At 48.8% G+C, this 19,084-nt stretch overlaps 1 protein-coding gene across 2 annotated transcripts in view; it reads left to right on the top strand.

Moving 5' to 3' along the window:
* The window catches only part of NCAPD3 (non-SMC condensin II complex subunit D3), a 61,368-nt gene that overhangs the window by 31,682 nt on the left and 10,602 nt on the right, over positions 1-19,084 (top strand). For both annotated transcript variants that reach the window (XM_070383254.1, XM_070383253.1), the window contains 8 exons: positions 2,245-2,436; positions 2,751-2,848; positions 2,936-3,051; positions 11,428-11,535; positions 13,562-13,676; positions 13,967-14,077; positions 14,733-14,971; positions 15,079-15,158. In XM_070383254.1, coding sequence (XP_070239355.1) covers positions 2,245-2,436; positions 2,751-2,848; positions 2,936-3,051; positions 11,428-11,535; positions 13,562-13,676; positions 13,967-14,077; positions 14,733-14,971; positions 15,079-15,158 — 1,059 coding nt within the window. The remainder of the gene's footprint in view (positions 1-2,244; positions 2,437-2,750; positions 2,849-2,935; positions 3,052-11,427; positions 11,536-13,561; positions 13,677-13,966; positions 14,078-14,732; positions 14,972-15,078; positions 15,159-19,084) is intronic.

Raw genomic sequence — 19,084 nt, forward strand, 5'->3', positions numbered from 1 at the left:
ATGTATGAAACAAGTCGCCAGTCCAGGTTCGATGCATGATACTGGATGCTTGGGGCTAGTGCACTGGGACGACCCAGAGGGATGGTATGGAGAGGGAGGAAGGAGGAGGGTTCAGGATGGGGAACACATGTATACCTGTGGTGGATTCATTTTGATATTTGGCAAAACTAATACAATTTGTAAAGTTTAAAAATAAAATAAAATTTAAAAAAAAAAAAAAAAAAGAATTTTTTCCTATAGATGTTATATAGGTTTTTCCTATAGATCTTTTCCTATAGATATCCTGTAGGCTATGTAGATGTTTTCCCGGATAATTCCTAGAAGTTTCTTTTCTGTTTTTTTCTTTCCCCTATATGGTTTCTATCTCCTTTTCTTTGTCTGGCTTAGAGTGGCTTCCTGTTGATGGTGGCATGACTGCAGTCATCTCTGGAGGTGGAAAGAGTTGAGATGAGCTAGACCGGCCTGATGGTGAGGGTCTCCAGGCAGGAAATGGCAGCACAAAGACTGAGGCCTGCACCTCTCAGATCCTAAATGACAGGGCTGCTGGGGGATTTCTGGCCCGCAAGCAGAGTTGGGGCCAGCCAGGGCAGGGGAGTGCTGTGCCTGGAGCCCTGCTTTAAATGCCTGCTCTTGGCACTTCTGGTGGTGGAGGGAGTCACCAGGCTCGGCTGTAGATTGGAGCAGAGGATGTGGAACAGAGCTTCTCAGCGTCAGCATCTGGCGTGATAGACGCACAGGAATTAGTGTACCGGTGAGACAGTGGACTGCAGTGTAAGGGAGAGGGGCCCCGAGGGTGCATTGGGTGGGTCTCAGGCTAGCAGCCAGCTGTGCTTTTCAGGAAGCCCAGGTGGTGTTTGCTGAGCTGCATTCTTGTGACTGCAGTGGGTTGATACTGACTGGGTCCAGTCAGGGGGCCTTTGGGGAGAGCTCAGCGCTGGTGGAGGGTATGTGTGACCACCCTCCAGAGGAGCTGGATTTGAGCTCTTGAAACTCTTAAGTTCAGAGGACACTTCTTCCCATTCTGTTGGCTTCTTGTAGTAAATGTCATTTAATATTCTGTGTGATTCTTGTAGATAAATTTTAAAAATATTTGTCAAGTCACTGTATCTTGGTTTTGGACAGCAGTCAGGTTTGAATCATGTTAGTCATTTGCAGTAAAACTCTAGATAGATTTTTTAGATAAAAGCTAATTTATAAATGCAAACCATTCATTTATATGCATATGCTTACTGTGTATGGGTGTGTTTATTGTCTTGTAGTCACCTTCTGCACGCTTTGAGAATTGTTTTTTTTCATTTAATGAAAAAGTTTTGCTAATCTGAGTGTGTGTGTGTGTGTGTGTGTGCGTGCGCGCGTGCGTTCCTAGCAGTAGAAGAAATTACTTGCGGAAGGAATGTATTTGTTTTTCCACTTAAATATAAAATGTTACATTAGTCTCATGAGTCATATGTCACTCACTGCTATGGGAAAAAATAAAGCAAGAAATGGTCTAAAAGCAGCAGTGACACACACAGACACTTTAACATATCAGAAGAGTTTTTTGTTTTCTTTTAGAAGAGTTTGAAATATGTAATTCTGCGTGGTTTTGACAGGTCATAGCAAAGTTGAGCTCCTTTAATACCACCATATTTCACCTCTGGGATGTTATTTCTCTCCAGTCCTTCCATTGAAAAAGGGCATTGTGTACGTGTTTTGTCACTAAAACCTCATAAGCTCTGGGTGTATGTATTATTGGCATCCTACCACATATGTGTACATACAAGTTTTAGAGGGTCTCACGTGTATTCTTCCCTGGTGGCTCAGAGGTTAAAGCGTCTGCCTGGAATGCGGGAGACCCAAGTTTGATCCCTGGGTCAGGAAGATCCCCTGGAGAAGGAAATGGCAACCCACTCCAGTACTCTTGCCTGGAGAATCCCATGGAGGGAGGAGCCAGGTAGGTTACAGTCCGAGGGGTCACAAAGAGTCGCACACGACTAAGCAGCTTCACTTTCACGTGTATTCTGAAACTTTATTCCTCCCTTTAAAAGTAAAAACTTTGGGGAGGAGGTGGGTAATATACCTTACTTGGTGTCGTAGCATTTGGAAGGACACCTTGGTTGGTATCAGACGTGCCCCTGGGCAGGAACCCCTGTGTGGCTGCTGTGCTGGAGGAGAGGCTGCTGCAGAAGCCCGTACCCTGGACTGAGGGGTGGTCGGAGGCTGGTGTACTCACAGTCACAGTCCTGCTTTCTGTCTCTTTTCCAGCTGCTATTTAAACAAGGCTTTTCATATCTGGTCCCGGAAAGATAGATTCTCCCCCACTTTTGTAAACAACGTGCTCTCCCACACGGAAAAGGAGCACTCTGCGCCCGCCTGGATGCTGCTCGCCAAGGTGGCTGGCGCGTCGCCCATGCCGGACTACTCCACTGTCATCGAGGCCTGGGAGAGGATGAGCAGGTTCGCACGCTTGTCACGGAGCTGCCACCAGACATGAGGGAGTCCTGGACACAGGGCTTGTGTCTTGAGGAAGTGGGCCCTCTCATAGCTGTTTGTGTACATGTGTCTTTCCTTTAAATTCTGGTGTAAAAACCAAGAGGGAAAATGGAATCACTGTTAAGCTTTGATTGTCCAAGTACAGTAGGTGCCGTCGCGTTCCCCCGCTTGGCTTGTGGACCAGGCCCCCCTTCCCTCCATAATCCTGAAGAAGAGTGCTGTGTGGGCAGCAGTGCCTCCCGGGCTTCTGCGCTGACTCTTCTCCGCCCTCTCCCCAGCCAGCAGAGCCCCAGTGAAGACACCTTGGGGCACATCCTGTGTGTCATCCGGCACATCGCCAAGCACCTTCCTCAGAGCACCCGGGACATGGTAGCAGGTGAGTGTCTGCCGGGGAGTCGTGAAAAGGCTTGCCTCTCACTTTATTTTGAGAGTTAAAAACCTGGAGGGAATTGACTCTTTTTAGATGTTCTCAAGAAAAAGCTGAATGGATTCTGCTGGTCGACAATGTTGATCTCCCCAGCTGTTGACACTTTACAAAGCCTGTGCCGGGCAACTGCAGGGACACCAGCGGAGGAGCAGGTACACTACAGACTCGTGTGCGGCTGTCGCCGTCCACGTGGAGACAGCGCTCTGCCCTGAGGCTGGGGCGTGCTCCTCAGCCAGCCTGGAAGGGCAGTTAGGTCTCTAAGGAAGCACCCATCTGACAAGCAGTTGACATTTCCCAAGGAGACCTTGGCTGCTAAAGACACAGCACCTTCAGGAGGTCACCTCCTTGGTTCTGTCTGTCTTCTAGGAAGCATGCATCCTGCGCACTTCAGTCACTGGTTCGTGTCCGACTCTTTGCGACCCCATGGACTGCAGCACGCCAGGCTTCCCTGTCCTTCACCAGCTCCTGGAGCTTGCTCAAACTCATGTCCATTGAGTCGATGATGCCATCCAACCATTGATCCTCTGTCGTCCCCTCTCCTCCCATCTTCAATCTTTCCCAGCATCAGGGTCTTTTCAAATGAGTCAGCTCTTCACATCAGGTGGCCAAAGTATTGGAGTTTCAGCTTCAACATCAGTCCTTCCAATGAATATTCTGGGCTGATCTCCTTTAGGATAGACTGATTGGAGCTCCTTGCAGTCCAAGGGGCTCTCAAGAGTCTTCTCCAACACCACAGTTCAAAAGCATCAATTCTTTGGCTCTCAGCTTTCTTTATAGTCCAACTCTTACATCCCTACATGACCACTGGAAAAACCATGGCTTTGACTATACGGACCATTGGTGGGCAAAGTAATGTCTCTGCTCTTTGGTATGCTGTCTAGGTTTGTCATAGCTTTTCTTCCAAGGAGCAAGCGTCTTTTAATTTCATGACTGCAGTCACCATTTGCAGTGATTTTGGAGCTTAAGAAAATAAAGTCGGTTACTATTGCCATTGTTTCCCTGTCTGTTTGCCCATGAAGTGATGGGACCAAATGCCATGATCTTAGTTTTCTGAATGTTGAGTTTTAAGCCAACTTTTTCACTCTCCTCTTTCACCTTCATCAAGAGGCTCTTTAGATCTTCTTCAGTTTCTGCCATAAGGGTGGTGTCATCTGCATATCTGAGGTTATTGATATTTCTCCTGGCAGTCTTGATTCCAGCTTGTGCTTCATCCAGCCCAGCATTTGGCATGGTGTGCTCTGCATATAAATTAAATAAGCCGGGTGGCAATACACAGCCTTGGAATATACTCCTTTCCCAATTTGGAACCAGTCTGTTGTTCCATGTCCGATTCTAACTGTTGCCTTTTGACCTGTATACGGGTTTCTCAGGAGGCAGGTCAGGTAGTCTGGTAGCCCCATCTCTTTAAGAGTTTTCCACGGTTTGTTGTGATCCATACAGTCAAAGGCTTTAGCGTAATCAATAAAGCATGAGTGAGTGAAGTCGCTCAGTCATGTCTGACTCTTTGCAACCCTGTGGGCTGTAGCCTACCAGTCTCCTCTGTCCATGGGAATCTCCAGGCAAAAATACTGAGTGGGTTGCCATTTCCTTCTCTAGTAAGCATAAGTAGATGTTTTTCTGGAATTCTCTTGCTTTTTCTATGATTCAGGAGATGTTGACAATTTGATCTCCAGCTTGAATATCTGGAAGTTCTTGGTTCACATACTGTTGAAGCCTAGCTTGGAGAATTTTGAGCATTACTTTGCCAGCGTGTGTGATGAGTGCAATTGTGCAACAGTTTGAGCATTCTTTGGCATTGCCTTTCTTAGGGATTGGAATGAAAACTGACCTTTTCCAGTCCTGTGGCCACTGCTGAGTTTTCCAAATTTGCTGGCATATTGAGTGCAGCACTTTCACAGCATCATCTTTTAGAATTTGAATAGCTCAGCCCAAATTCCATCGTCTCCACTAGCTTGCTTTGTAGTAATGCTTCCTCAGGCCCACTTGACTTGCATTCCAGGCTGTCCGACTCTGGGTGAGTGGTGATACGATCATTGTCATTGGAGTCATTAAGATCTTTCTTGTACGGTTCTTCCATGTGTTCTAGGAGGCCCGCTTGCTGGGCCCCTGGTCCCAAGATGGAAGCTGCAAGGCTGTCTCTTCATCCTCTCAGGCTGGGTGCTCGCAGTAGCCTGGTGGCCCCTCCTGCCTCAATTCCCCCTCCCTCCCAGGGTGTGTAAGCGCTCTCCTCCTGGTCGGGGCTCCCCCACCAGGCCAGAAGGTTTTGGTAGATCTCTGTGTTATTTCCCCCTAATGTCTCTGGTACCAGCGCTTCCTGCTGACAGGCCCTCTGGAAGCTCCCTCACAGACCAGTGTTCTGTGGGAGACGGGGGATTAGGTTAACTTCTTTTTTTTAAATACATGAATATGCTTTAAGACAGAGTACATGGAGTAAAACTGCCTAATTTTTACATGTAAGCAAAATAAATATTATTATCCATGCTAATGCTGAATAATATAATTTTTAAATGAGATTAATTTGCTCCTATTCAAATTGACTATAAGCCTCAAAGACATGAGATGATATCAAGCTTTCTGTCTCAAAACTTTTCAAAAGAGCATAAGTATGGAACTAGAATATGGAACATTTTCTTATGAGAAAATGTCAACAGATTCACTTATTCAGAGTATCTGCTTTTAACACAGCAGAGTACTTTATCTCTGTGGTGCAAGTCTCTGGCCCCCTCAGTATGACATATGCTACTCTCCTCTGCCTGACACCCAGGATACCTCCTTGTCAGTGCTTGGGAAGCAGGAAAGAAACTGCAGACGCCTCCAAATAAACAAGGTCAGAGAAAACCTCCAAGGTTTACTTCTCACCGACACTGGCAGCTAATCTCAGCCATCATTCACTAGCTCTGCAGTGTCGGAAGAGGTTAACTTCTGAGTGCTCTCCATTTCAGTATCTCTAATGAGTCATCTTATTACCATATATTCAGTTTTTGTCATGAAATATACTCCTGAAAGTTAAGAAAGTGAAAGTGTTAGTTGCTCAGTCACGTCCGACTCACTGCAATCCCGAGGACTGTAGCCCGCCAGGCTTCTCTGTCCATGGAATTCTCTGTAAAAATACTGGAGTGGGCAGCCATTCCCTCTCCAGGTGATCTTCCTAACCCAGGGATCGTGCCCGGGTCTCCCACTTTTTAGGTAGATTCTCTACCGTCTGAGCCACTAGGTATGCCTGGATTACACTTCCAAACAGTGCTAATCATGATGAAGCAGTATAGGACTGGGGGTTATTAATAATGATTTTAGATAATTATGAATTATCTAAATAATGAAATTAGATAATTGCCGAAATATTGAGTTGGCCAGAAAGTTTGCTCTTGTTTTTATGTAACATCTTATGGAAAAACCCAAACGAACTTTATGGCCAACCAATATATTTACATTTCCTAGAATAAAAACATTATTGCTTCATCTGAGCTACCTGCCACCTTCCTATGCTTCCTTTTCTTGTATAAGCTCCTTTTAAAAAGTCCTTCCCTCATAAGTTAACAGGTATAGTAAGGCAGCATAGTGTAACTTTTTTGCTTAGGGTATGAGCAGGTTGAAATTTACTTAATTTTAAAAATGCCCAGCTCTTTCTGTGTCTGGGATTTTCCTTACTAAACTTTTTGACACTTCTTGGTGAAAAGAAATACTTCTTTTATTTTATTTCTAACCATTTATCTCTGATCCAAGAAAGTGTGTGAAAACCTTTTAAATAAGGAACATTCCCTAAGTAGGCAGCATGTGTGAATAACAGAAAACAGGTAAAAACAAAACAAAAAGATGATAATGAGGGAAGAGTGCCACAGGGAAAGCGGGGCGTGTGTGGCCAGCGCTGAGGGTGCCATCCTGCTGGCGTCCGAGGCGCGTTGCTTGTTGTGGCCAGCGCTGAGGGTGCCATCCTGCTGGCGTCCGAGGCGCGTTGCTTGTTGTGGCCAGCGCTGAGGGTGCCATCCTGCTGGCATCCGAGGCGCGTTGCTTGTTGTGGCCAGCGCTGAGGGTGCCATCCTGCTGGCGTCCGAGGCGCATTGCTTGTTGTGGCCAGCGCTGAGGGTGCCATCCTGCTGGCGTCCGAGGCGCGTTGCTTGTTGTGGCCAGCGCTGAGGGTGCCATCCTGCTGGCGTCCGAGGCGCGTTGCTTGTTGTGGCCAGCGCTGAGGGTGCCATCCTGCTGGCGTCCGAGGCGCCTTGCTTGTTGTGGCCAGTGCTGAGGGTGCCATCCTGCTGGCGTCCGAGGCGCATTGCTTGTTGGTGTGGAGCCAGGCCTGTGGCTCAGACCCCGGGTCCCCAGCCCTGGCTGGAGGAGGGTCTGCCCTGGGCGGACCCGGGCTGAGAGGACGCGCTGTCTGCCAGCCACAGGCCCCGGTGCTCAGAACAGTAAGCTGGGTCCTTGTTCGTCTGTGGGGAAGGCTGAGTTCTCTTCTCATGTAGAAACGAGACTGGAAGAGTGTGGAGCTCACTGCTGTGTTAGGAGAAGGCAGGGTTTTGGCTCTGCCCCCACAGCATGGTGGACAAGGGACTGAGGCCCGATACGTCCCAGGAGCTGGGGGTGATTTCCATCCAGGTGACCAGAGCCATACCTCTGTTTCTTCTTCGTCTATAAATCAATATCCTGTGTTTTATGGAGAAAAACAGGTACCAAAGCCACGACCACCGAGCCAGAGGCTAGGACTGTGGGCGTGGCTGCTCTGTCAGCGGCCGTGAGCTGACGCTGCTGTGGAGCTGCAGTCAGCAGTGGGCGCAGGCGTGGACGCTGTGAGTGGCGCCTGGGTTTGCAGCAGAGGTGTGGTCTTGCTGTCTGCACTGGGTGAGTCTGAGACCAGTGCCCCGTCCTCTGTCTCAGGACAGCCATCAGAGCAGGGTGGGTGAGACCCGGTGAGCGGCAGCGAGGGGTCAGAGCAGGCTAGCCGGGGCTGCTGAGGGGCCTGGCGTGTGCAGCTGGAGGAGGAAGCGTGTGGCAGCAGTCGGCCTGGCTGCATGCACATGCGACCGGAGACCCAGACGACAGTCAGAGTGACTCGGTCACTTAGGACCGGTTTGGACCAGTAGGTGGAAATTGCAAGGAGACAGACTTTGGGAAACTGAAGAAAAAGCGTTCTGAGGTCTGCCTAGACCAGACAGACTCGCCTCTGGACACGGCTCTGATCAGCGGGAGTGCTCAGGGCAGAGCTGGAGGCAGGGAGCGCCTGTGGGGACAGAGCCCGAGGCGGGCAGGTGGGCGGGCTGACCGGCAGCTCACCAGCCTCTGAAGTCTTCCTCTCAGTAGCAGCCGGGGCCTGGGGACCCAGATGACTGGGACACAGCACGTGCATTCCAGAAGCTCCAGGTTGTGCTATTGATCTGTAGAGAGCAGCAGGAGCGTGCACACGCGTCAGGCCACGTCAGCTGCAGAAGTCTGGGTTGTGATGGTGATTTGCCAGCAGTTTGGCAAACTTTGAGTACCGCCTTGTGGTTGAGCTGCTGGGCGCTACCTGGGGTGATGGTCAGACTGCCCATTCCTAAGGCCCCTGCCACGCAGTGGGGGAGACCCACATGTTAACAGGTAATTCCGTGGTAGAGTAAGTCCTGAAACAGAAGTGAGTATCCTTCTGATTTTTTATTGTCAGTGTATAGGAGTGTAAGAGATTTGTGTATTAATTTTGTGTTCTGCGACTTTACTGTGTTCATTGATTAGTGCTAGTAATTTTGTGGTGGCATCTTTAGGGTTTTTTATGTAAAGAATCATGTCATCTGTAAAGTTTTTACTTCTTTTCCAATCTGGATTCCTTTTATTTATTTCTTTTTTTTCTCTGACTGCTGTGGCTAGGACTTCCAAAAGTATGTTGACTAATAGTGGCAGAGTGGGCACCCTTGTCTTGTTCCTGATTCTAGATGAAATGCTTTTTTTTCATCATTGAGAATAGTATTTTCTATGGGTTTATCATATCTGGCCTTTATTATGTTGATGTATGTTCCATCTGTGCTTACTTTTGGGCTTCCCTTGTAGCTCAGTTGGTAAAGAATCTGCCTGCAGATGCAGGAGACCCAGGTTTGATTCCTGGGTTGGGAAGATCCCCTGGAGAAGGAAATGGCAACCCATTCCAGTATTCTGGCCTGGAGAACCCCATGGACAGAGGAGCCTGATGGGCTACAGTCCATGGGATCTCAAGAGTCAGACACAACTGAGCCACCACCACCATGCTTTCTCGAGAGTTTTTATCATAAATGGGTGGTGAATTTTGTCAACAGCTTTCTCTGAATCTATTGAGATGATCATTTGGTTTTTATCTTTAAATCTGTTAATATTTTGTATTACATTGATTGATTTGCATGTATTGAAGAATCCTGGAGTCCCTGGGATAAAGTCCACTTGATCATGGTATATGATCCTTTTAATGTTCTGTTGGATTCTGTTAGTTACAATTTTGTTGAGGATTTTTGCATCTATGTTCATTAGTGATACTGGCCTATAACTTTGTTTTTTTGTGGTATATTTGTCTGATTTTGATACCATAGAGTGAGTTTGGGAGTTTTCCTTCCTCTGCAATTTTCTGGAAGAGTTTGAGCCGGATAGGTGCTAGCTCTTCTCTAAATTTTGGTAGAATTCACCTGTGAGGCCATCTGGTCCTGGTCTTTTATTTATTGGAAGATTTTTTTACTACAGTTTTGATTTCCATGTTTGTAATTGGTCTGTTCATATTTTCTGTTTCTTCCTGGTTCCATTTTGGACGGTTATACTTTTCTAAGAGTTTGTCCATTTCTTTCAGATTCTCCATGTTATTGGCATGTAGTTGCTCATAGTAGTCTCTTAGAATCTTTTGTATTTCTGTTGTCTGTTGTAACTTTTTCATTTCTAATTTTATTCATTTGCGTCTTCTCCCTTTTTTTCTTGATGAGCCTTGGTGTTTGTCAATTTTGTTTATCTTCTCAAAGCACCAGCTTTTAGTTTTATTCATCTTTGCTATAGTCTCCTTTATGTCTTTTTCATTTCTTTCTGCTCTGATCTTTATAATGTCTTTCTTCTACTAACTTTGGGGTTTTTTTTTTGTTCTCTTTGTAGTTGCTGTAGGTGTAAGGTTAGGTTACTTGCTTGATGTATCTCTTGTTTCTTGGGGTGGGCTTGTGCTGCTATAAACTGCCTTCCCACCCCTGCTTTTGCTGCCTCCCACAGGTTTGAGTCATCGTGTTTTCATGTCATTTGTTTCTAAGCATATTTTGATTTCCTTTTTGATTATTTTAGTGATCTGTTGGTTATTTAGAAGCATAGTTTAACCTCCATGTGTTTGTATTTTTTATAGTTTTTTCCCCTCTGTTACTGATATCTAATCTCAGAGCATTGTCAGGAAAGATGCTTGAAATGATTTCACTTTTTAAAAATTTACCAATGTTTGATTTATGGCCCAGGATGTGATCTCTCCCGGAGAATGTTCTGTGTGCACTTGAGAAAAAAAGTAAAATCTAGGAAGATGGTACTGATGATGCCATTTACAGGGCAGCAAAGGAGACGCAGACATACGACCCTGAGAGAGGGAGAGGGTGGGAGGGCGTGAGAGTGCGGCGCTGAGCGTGGAGACCACCGTGTGTGGAATGGACAGCAGGGGGAGCTGCTCTGTGGTGCAGAGAGCCCAGAGCGTGTGCTTGTGGCCGCCTGGAGGGGTGGGAGGGGAGGGGGGTGCACGGGAAGTCTCAGAGGGAGGGGACACATGTGAGCCTGTGGCCGGTTCACGCGGATACATGGCACACACCATCACAGTGCTGTAAAGTAATCGTCCTCCAGTTAAAAGTAAACTGAAGATATAAAAGGCAGTGACTATCTGACAGTGTGGTGGCCGTCACACTGTGGAGCCGCTCGGCTTGGCCTGGGTGTTAGTGACACCCAGGTCATAGGGAGCAGCTGAGACCCTCTGCAGCCAGTTGTGGGCGGTGAGGTGCGTGGGCTGGAGATGGGACCCCTGGAAGTCACTTTCACTAACAAGAGACTCTGAAAACTTGTCTTGAATGAATACATTCCAGGAGGATAACAACTTTTTTTTTTTTTTTTTTAGTCTGTTTATTTAAAATACACTCTTTAGTACAGCAGTTAATTCACTGTCTACATATGCTGGAAGAATTGCAATGTGTTTGTCATTGGAGGAGCGTTGCTGTTACAGATCTCTTAGAAATTCGGGCTCTAGACCTTCCTGAGTAGATGTCTTTCCCTCTTATAGAGCAAACGTAGAAAGAAAGACTTTACATATGCAGAAGACTTTTATATATAAAATATGTATACGTATACAAAATGTAGTATGTAGAGTGTATTTGAAAGAGTATACATATTCTTTGTGAATTCCACTTAACCAGTTCGTATTGCCAGGTCGCTAAAAGAAAGAGCAAAGATGCAAAAACATGATGGCTCGGATTTTTCATGGCTTCCAGTTTATGCATTTGGAGGCCATAGCATTTCTTCTGTGCGAGTTGTATGCCATGGGCAGTCTGCTGGATGCCTGGCGCCCCTCAGAGGTGACCTTTGACTTGCCACAGGAGTTACTGGTGCAGGCGTCTGAGGATGTGCTTGCCACCTGCGTGCGCCACCTTTCCGACATCATCCTGAAGGAGGACGGGCCGGGCCGGATGAGAGAAGACCTGATGGTGAGTGGCTGCCGTCCCCCCACCCTCCTCCTCCCGCGCCGGCAGGGCTGTGAGTGCCTCTGTGGTGTGTGTGCAGCACCGTGAACAGGAGAAGGTGTTCCTAGCCTGGTGCTTACTCTTCTTTTCTAGAATTTTTTACTGGTGACCTATTCATTTTCTTCTCACTTACTACCTGGGGGAAATGATGGCAAATGCTTCTCCCAGTTGGGTCCTGTGAGATTCCTGATCCAATAGGGAGAACACAGTGTGTGTTGTGAGCTCAGAAGTAACAGGTGAGAAGAGAGTACTCTTGCTTCTTTGGGCTTGAGTTTGGTGTTTTTTAAGATTGTCTACTGTGTCTGCTGAGTGGTTTGAACATCAAACTATAGAACAGTTCCCAGGTCACATGTGAAACAAGAAGAGATGTTTGAAAGCTGGAGAAATTCCTGCCCCAGGAGCAGTGAGAGTGTGTGACATGCACCCGCTTTAGAAATTGTATCTTGAAGAGGTGCCTTTGAGTCTTTGCACACGGGGCCTATTTTCTCATCCAAGTGGCTGGCTGTCAGCAAAACATTGGTGATTCTGGTTCTGGCATCTGACACTGTCCAGTAAGGGCCTTTCAGGCTAGGTTATCACTCAGCTGAAACTGGCCATTTTCCTCATCTGTTTGTGCAGCTCCTGTTCCCCCCTGTTCAGTTCAGTTCCCCCTCGCACTTGAAGCTGGGGGTCGATGGTTATGTTTGGATATTTTGGAGGAGGAGAACCTTTGTGCTGAGACATCAATACGCTCCCAGTTCAGTAATTAGAATTATCCTAATCAATAGGAACCCTGGTGTTTTGGGTCAGAGGCCACAGTGTGTAGAGTGGCCGAGACCCAGCGCTTCTCTGGAGGGTCTTTCTCTGTTGATAGGTCTGGGATTCCCTACCCAGTCTAAGAAAAACGTGTAATATGACCAGGGAGTTTGCCTTAGTAAGACTTTTTTTCCTGTTCAATATGTCACCAAAATCTACCCTTCAGTCAAAATATATGGAGAAGTTTCCCGTATATATATTATTTATTTCACTCTTATTTAAATATAATTCAAATATTCCATCAGTCCACTGAGATACAGTATGTTCAGGTCTCTCTAAGCACACATATCATTATTAGCTTTCTTACTCTAAAAGGTCTTTATTTAACATTTTACTGTTTAGTTAATATCACCCTTGTATTTTTATGATTGAATAATTAAAACAGTGTTGCTTAAGTATTATGCTGAACATCCTCAATAAAGACACAGTAATGGTGCCTTGAGGTTTTAGTGAGTTCCAGGAGGAATCTTACTAGTAAGCTAACCAGGAGGACGATTTGAAAGTGCATTTAAAGTGTGTAGCAGGCTCTATGCCCCCTCGTCCTGCACGACCCTTCTGAGGAGGCAGAGCGCTGTCCCAGGGTGCAGGGCTGTGCGTCGGAGACGATGCAGACAGCAAAGGATTCGGTCACGTAGACACATGGTGATAGCGTGGTAAGCTTTGACGACATTCTTGATTTTTAGCATACTTTTGTGTATTTGTCAAACATATTTGTTGTCTACATTGACATGAAAGAATGCCTGATGTTGAAATTTAGAACTGCGACCTTCAACCTAGTGTGATTGGTAAGTGTGGGAGAAACGCAAGCATGAAGCCCTGTGACCATAACAATACTTGGAAAAGAAAGTCATCCAGAAAAACAAGGATGGTGTCTTGTGGGTGGCGGGATTGTGAGTCGGCTGCTCCGTGTTCCTGTTTGCTCGGGAGCACCGAGCTCATCCCTGTTATCACAGTGTACCTGCTGGCCAGCGCCCCTTTGACTCGCAGGAGTATCTGGAGGGAGATGATACAACTATGTGGTCACCCTAGTTTAGGCAGTGGCTGAGTTTTTCCAATGGCCGTGTCTTGTTTCGGAGGAAAAAGACAATTGTTTAATTAACAGGACAAAAAGAGAACTCCGCTGACGCCGCCTTCATCCCGCTAGAGTTCGTTTTCCTTTGCCGTACTCTTACTGCAGAACCCATTCTCTTTGCAGGTGAAGTATGTTTTCACCTTAGGAGACGTCGCCCAGCTCTGTCCAGCCAGAGTGGACCAGAGGACCACCCTCCTGATTCTGTCTATCCTGGCCGCGTCTCCCAGCAGAGAGCCTCGTAAGGCCCTTGACGCGCCCCATGCCCTCTGCCCAGGGCCGGCCTGGCCCTGAGTGGTGCAGTAAGCCCCCCACCCCTTCGCCAGGGCCGGCCTCGCCTTGAGTGGTACAGAAAGCCCACCTCCCCTCCCTCCCCAGGGCCGGCCTGGCCCTGAGCGGTGCAGTAAGCACCCCTCACCTTCCCTCCCCGGGGCCTCGTCCTGAGCAGTGGTGCAGTAAGCCCCCACCCCCTCCCCAGGGCTGGCCTCGCCCTGAGCGGTACAGTAAGCCCACCTCCCCTCCCTCCTGCAGGGCCCCAGGCACCCCCGGGCAGCAGTGTGGCCCCGGCCTCCCAGCCCCTCTCCCAGGTCCAGGGCGTGGTCATGCCCTCGGTGGTCAGAGCACATGCCGTCATCACCCTGGGTGAGTGAGGAGTCTTACTGGAGTCTCCAGTAAGCCAGTGATCTGAACCTGGCGGGCGCAGCCCTGCAGGGCCCTCACCATCAGTACACGGGGGCTCCCGTGGTGCTTTTACACTCAGTCTGTCCATCAGATTTTTCTAAAATCTCAGAACTAAATAAGAGCAAAGTGTTCTCCAGGCCAAAAAAAAAAAGGTGCAGACACAAAACTCAGTAGCATCCTTTCCTCTCCTGACTGAACGAGAAGTGAAGGGAAGGACACAATCATGTTTGCCTAGCTCAGGTTTCAAGTTCATTACGAAACTTTTTACTTATATTGATTATGTGTATAATCAAAAATAAGTATCATTAGTTACATTTTATTGGTTATTTTCCAGGTAAGTCGAAAACTCTAAAATTCATATGTTGACCTTAGAAGAAGGCATTTGTACTGCCATAGACGAGTATCTCAGTGTGTCTGTCTCGTGTAACCTGGGGGTGGGGAGCGTATGTATTTTGAGCATCTTAATATTTAGTATGGGTCTGTCTGCCTTTGGCTTCTTTGTGATTGTTGATGTGATGTTTTAACTGTAACTAAATAAAATCCCTGGAAAGATCTAGCTGGAGAACCTGTGAGGCAGTGAATGAGAGTAGAGTTGGGGTCTGTCTCTCGGGGACAGGGAAGCTGTGCTTACAGCACGACGACCTCGCAAAGGAGAGCGTCCCCGTCCTGGTGCGGGAGCTGGAGGTAGGCATAGACGGGAACGTCCTCAACAACATCGTCATCGTCCTGTGTGACCTCTGCGTCCGCTACACGGCCCTGGTGGACAAATACGTCCCCACCATCTGCACGTGTCTGAAGGACCCGAACCCGTTCGTCCGGAAGCAGGCACTGCTCCTGCTCACGGGCCTCCTGCAGGTGTGCGTCGGGGCGGCCTGCCAGCGGCGGCCCCTGGTTGGGGTGGTGGGAGGGCGGGGGCGGGGTCTGAGCAGCGGAATAAGTGTGCGTCCTCCTCCTCTCTGCAGGAGGACTTTGTGAGGTGGAAGGGCTGCCTGTTCTTCCGTTTCGTCATCACGGTCGTGGACCCGAACCCAGAGGTCGCCAGGTGAGCCTCCTGCCTCGAACCAGGCAGCCGAGCGATCGCCTAGTTTCTGGAAAGTTCTCTTTAAAATTGCTTTGGATTTGTGTCGTGTGGAATTTAGTGAGGTTTTGGCAGTTGCTAGATAATCAGTCAACTCTTAAAGTACTGAACTGCACAACCAAGCTTTAGTTTTCATGTAAGTTTAAGAACAAAAGCACCGTGGTCCCGGTGGCCTCGGGAGAAGCCCAGCCCCAAGCACACCTGCTGACGCTGCCCGTCCCAAGCAGAGGCGTGAGAGCAGGGCGAGCCGTGGCCACGCCGGCTGCTGGAGCAGAAGCTGTGCCCACAGCGTGACTTACAGTCGACTTCTAGTCCAGTAGCATAGGCTTCAGACTTTCCTCTAAGTGCAGAAACTAAGGAGGGCGTTCTAGGAGTTAAGACGGAATTGCTCAGTGTGGAATGAGAGTGTACAGTTCACAGGGCTCCTTGGAGATGGGTATTTCCTGAGTATTAGAAGGAAAGAGAGTTGCCTTGCCACTTGTTCATTCTTGTCCTTTTGGAATTTTCTTAAAGATTTCTTTTCAAGGGGTTGAGGAATGATCTCACAGAATTTGCTAACCTCAGTTGTGTTACATGAATAATGCTGTTTAAAGCAAGTCTGTAATTGGAAAATAGAGTGTTGAATGAATGGCAGGAGCTCCCACAGTTCAAAAGCGGTCTTTACAAATTCATTAACTCTAAATAGCATATAATAATGGGTCCCTCTGGTTCTAAATGGTCTTCCCTGGTTGCTCAGACAGTAAAGTATCAGCCTGAAATGCAGGAGACCCAGTTTGATGCCTGGGTCAGGAAGATCCCCTGGAGAAGTGAATGGCTACTCACTCCAGTATTTTTGCCTGGAGGATCCCATGGACAGAGGAGCCTGGCGGGCTACAGTCCACGGGGTCATAAAGAGTTGGACAGGACTGAGCAACTAACACTTTCACTTTTACTTGTTCTAAATATCGTCACCATTGGTTACTCTGGGCTCCATGGAAGAATTTCTGTTCGGTCTCCTTTGCGTATGTTTCTGCAAGGAGGAGCATTTACCTGACAAGCTGGGAGAAGGCTGGCGTGCTGATCAGCATGTCTAGAGCCATGTCGGAGGCTGAGGCTCCTGCACTTCCTTTCTCTCTGCGTAAGTGGGGAAGGTGTTGGGCCGCTGCGCGGTGCCCTCTCACCTTCTCCGGCCAGGCCAGCCCCAGGCCCCGTGTGCCGTGGGGGCCCAGGAGCAGAGAGGGGCGCAGTGCGCTGGCCCCTCCCGTGTGCATTACAGCCTCGATGGCTGTGCGGAGCATGCAGTGATGAAGTCACAAGCCAGAGGGACACTAGAGGACAGGCAGGTGTCTCTGCAGAGTGCCTCTCGCCCATTTTAGCCCTGCCTTCTGAGTTGGTTTGAACCACGGCAAAATGTGGAGCGTGATTTGAAGAGCTTTGAAAAGCTAAATTAACCTGTTCATCTACTTTTAGGCCAAAGGTCAGGCCTATCTGCTTCCTTTATACATGTTAATTTTTCCATATGTGTCTGCTAGGACAGATCTTCACAAGAGACTGTAGCGGCAGAGCCCTGTGAATTTACTTTTGGTCTAGGTGGATTTCCTGACGATTCCAGCATTAGCAAAATTGTATGACTGTTTTTTAAATCAGTTTTTATTGGAGTATAGTTGATTGACAGTGTTGTGTTTCTGCTGTACAGCAAAGCGACTCCGTTGATTGTACGTGTATCCACTCTCTTTTAGACTCTTTCCCACACAGGCCATTAAAGAGCACGCAGCGTGTTCCCCGAGCTACCAGCAGGCCCTTGTTTTGTACATAGTGGTGTGTGTGTCAGTCCCGGTTCAGTTCAGTCGCTCGGGCGTGTCCGACTCTTTGCGACCCCATGGACTGCAGCACGCCAGGCATCCCCCTCCATCACCAGCTCCCGGAGTTTACTCAAACTCATGTCCACGGAGTTGGTGATGCCATCCAACCATCTCATTCTCTGTCATCCCCTTCTCCTCCCGCCTTCAGTCTTTTCCTGATCCAGCATCGGGGTCTTTTCCAATGTCAATCCCAACCTCCCAATTTATCCCTCCCCTCCTTTCCCCCTTGGTAGCCATAAGTTTGTTTTCTCCATCTGTGGCTCTTCTTTTTGTAAATCAGTTCATTTGTAGCACTTTTTAGACTCCACCTGTGAGTGGTATCGTGGTGTTTGTCTTTGTGTCTGGCTCCCTCACTGGTGTGACAATCTCCGGGTCCGTCCATGTTGTTGCACGTGGCATTATTCCCTCCTTCTGGCTGAGTAATATTCCGTAGTATACATGCACCGAGTTATCTGTATCTGTTCCTCTGCTGTAATATTCCATAGTATATATGCACCGCATTATCTTTATCTGTTCCTCTGCTGATGGGCATTTAAGTCACTTCTGTGTCCCGGCTGCTGTGCCCAGTACTACAGTGAACACTGGGGTGCATGTGTCTTTTCAGATTGTGGTTTCCTTGCGTGACATTTTGGATTGGTCCTAAAATATAAACCCCCAGTGTGGAGGCTACAAGCTTGTATGAGATGTACCCTGTCTGCCCACCAGGTGAGCCCTGCAGACAGCAGTCAGGATGATGGCCAGGCAACAGGTCGGCTTTCTCAGGGGGCAGGGCAGATGCTGCAGCTCTGCAGGAAGGCAGGGCTGGAAGGGGACTGCAGTGATGGGCCGGTGACGTAGAAAAGAAAGAAAAGCAGTGATTGCTCGATTTGGGGGAAAAGTGCACCACTGAGGATCCAGAGGGCTCCGTGCAGGACAGGTGAAGGGACGAGGGAGTCAGAGAGCTGTCGGAACACTGGGCGGCTCGTCGACCTCAGCGGAGGCTCCAGTGTTGTCACAGTGTCTGGGTCCCTGGAGTCGATGAAGCTGGGAGGACAGGAGGCTGTGTGGAACTGAAGGTGCTCTGAGAGACTGTCACAGGCTGGCCAGGCTCCTGGAGCAAGCCCCACAGCCTGGGCAGCTGATGAGCAGCAGATACTGCCCCCTCCCTGCTTGGAGGTGGGAAGTCTGAGGTGGGCACCAGCAAAGCAGTTTCTAGGGAGCCAGACCCCCACCCTGTCTACATGGCCCCGTGTCCTCACGAGGTGGGAGGGAGGGAGGGAGGGACCCCAGGACTTTGTTTATAAGATACTCACCCCGTTCGCGAGAGCCTGGCCTTTGTGGGCCAATCTCCTCCCAGATGTTCACCTCCTGATAGCACCCCCTTGAGGGCCTGGTTTCCAGCGCAGGAATTTGGGGAACACATACTGGTGTGCATGCCCTAGCAGTGATGTTGGGGCTTGGAGTGGAGAAAATCAGGAAGCACTTAGCAAGCAGGTGAGGGTGAAACAGATGTGCTCAGGAGTGGCCAGAGGAAAGGCTGAACCTGGTGACCCTAGGGGAGGACACAGGTTCTCCCCAGCAGCTGGCCCCCTCCCTTTCCCCCACGCCCTCCCGGCCACCTTTTGCTTCAGATCACTTTTGTCAACACATTCTGTGTGGTTTTGATAACATCTGCCCACCTGATGCGACACAGGCATCCTGGAGTCGGGGGTGTTCTTGTTTACTGGCATCCTTCCTGTCTCAGACGGCCTGAGGCCAAGGAGACACTCAGGGGACACTGGATGAGTCAGTGAGTGAAAATGATTGAGGCGGAGGGTGGGCCTCATTCCCTGGGTCCTTGAAGGACAGCCCGCTTGCTGAGAAGAGGAGGGACGGAATGGGGAGCGGTCAGCATGTTGTGGGAGCAGGACCACAGCGCACATGACAAGATACAGGCGGCAAAGCAGACCTGGGACGTGAGCTCAGGTGACAGCAGGGAGGGCTGAGAGGCAGGGCCGTGGGTCCCGCTCACGGCCGTGGTCAGCGTGGGGGGGGGGTCAGCGCTGGGCGGCGGTCAGCGCGGAGGCAGGG

This window comes from Bos mutus, chromosome 15, assembly GCF_027580195.1.
Source record: "Bos mutus isolate GX-2022 chromosome 15, NWIPB_WYAK_1.1, whole genome shotgun sequence".
NCBI classification, from domain to species: domain Eukaryota; kingdom Metazoa; phylum Chordata; class Mammalia; order Artiodactyla; family Bovidae; genus Bos; species Bos mutus.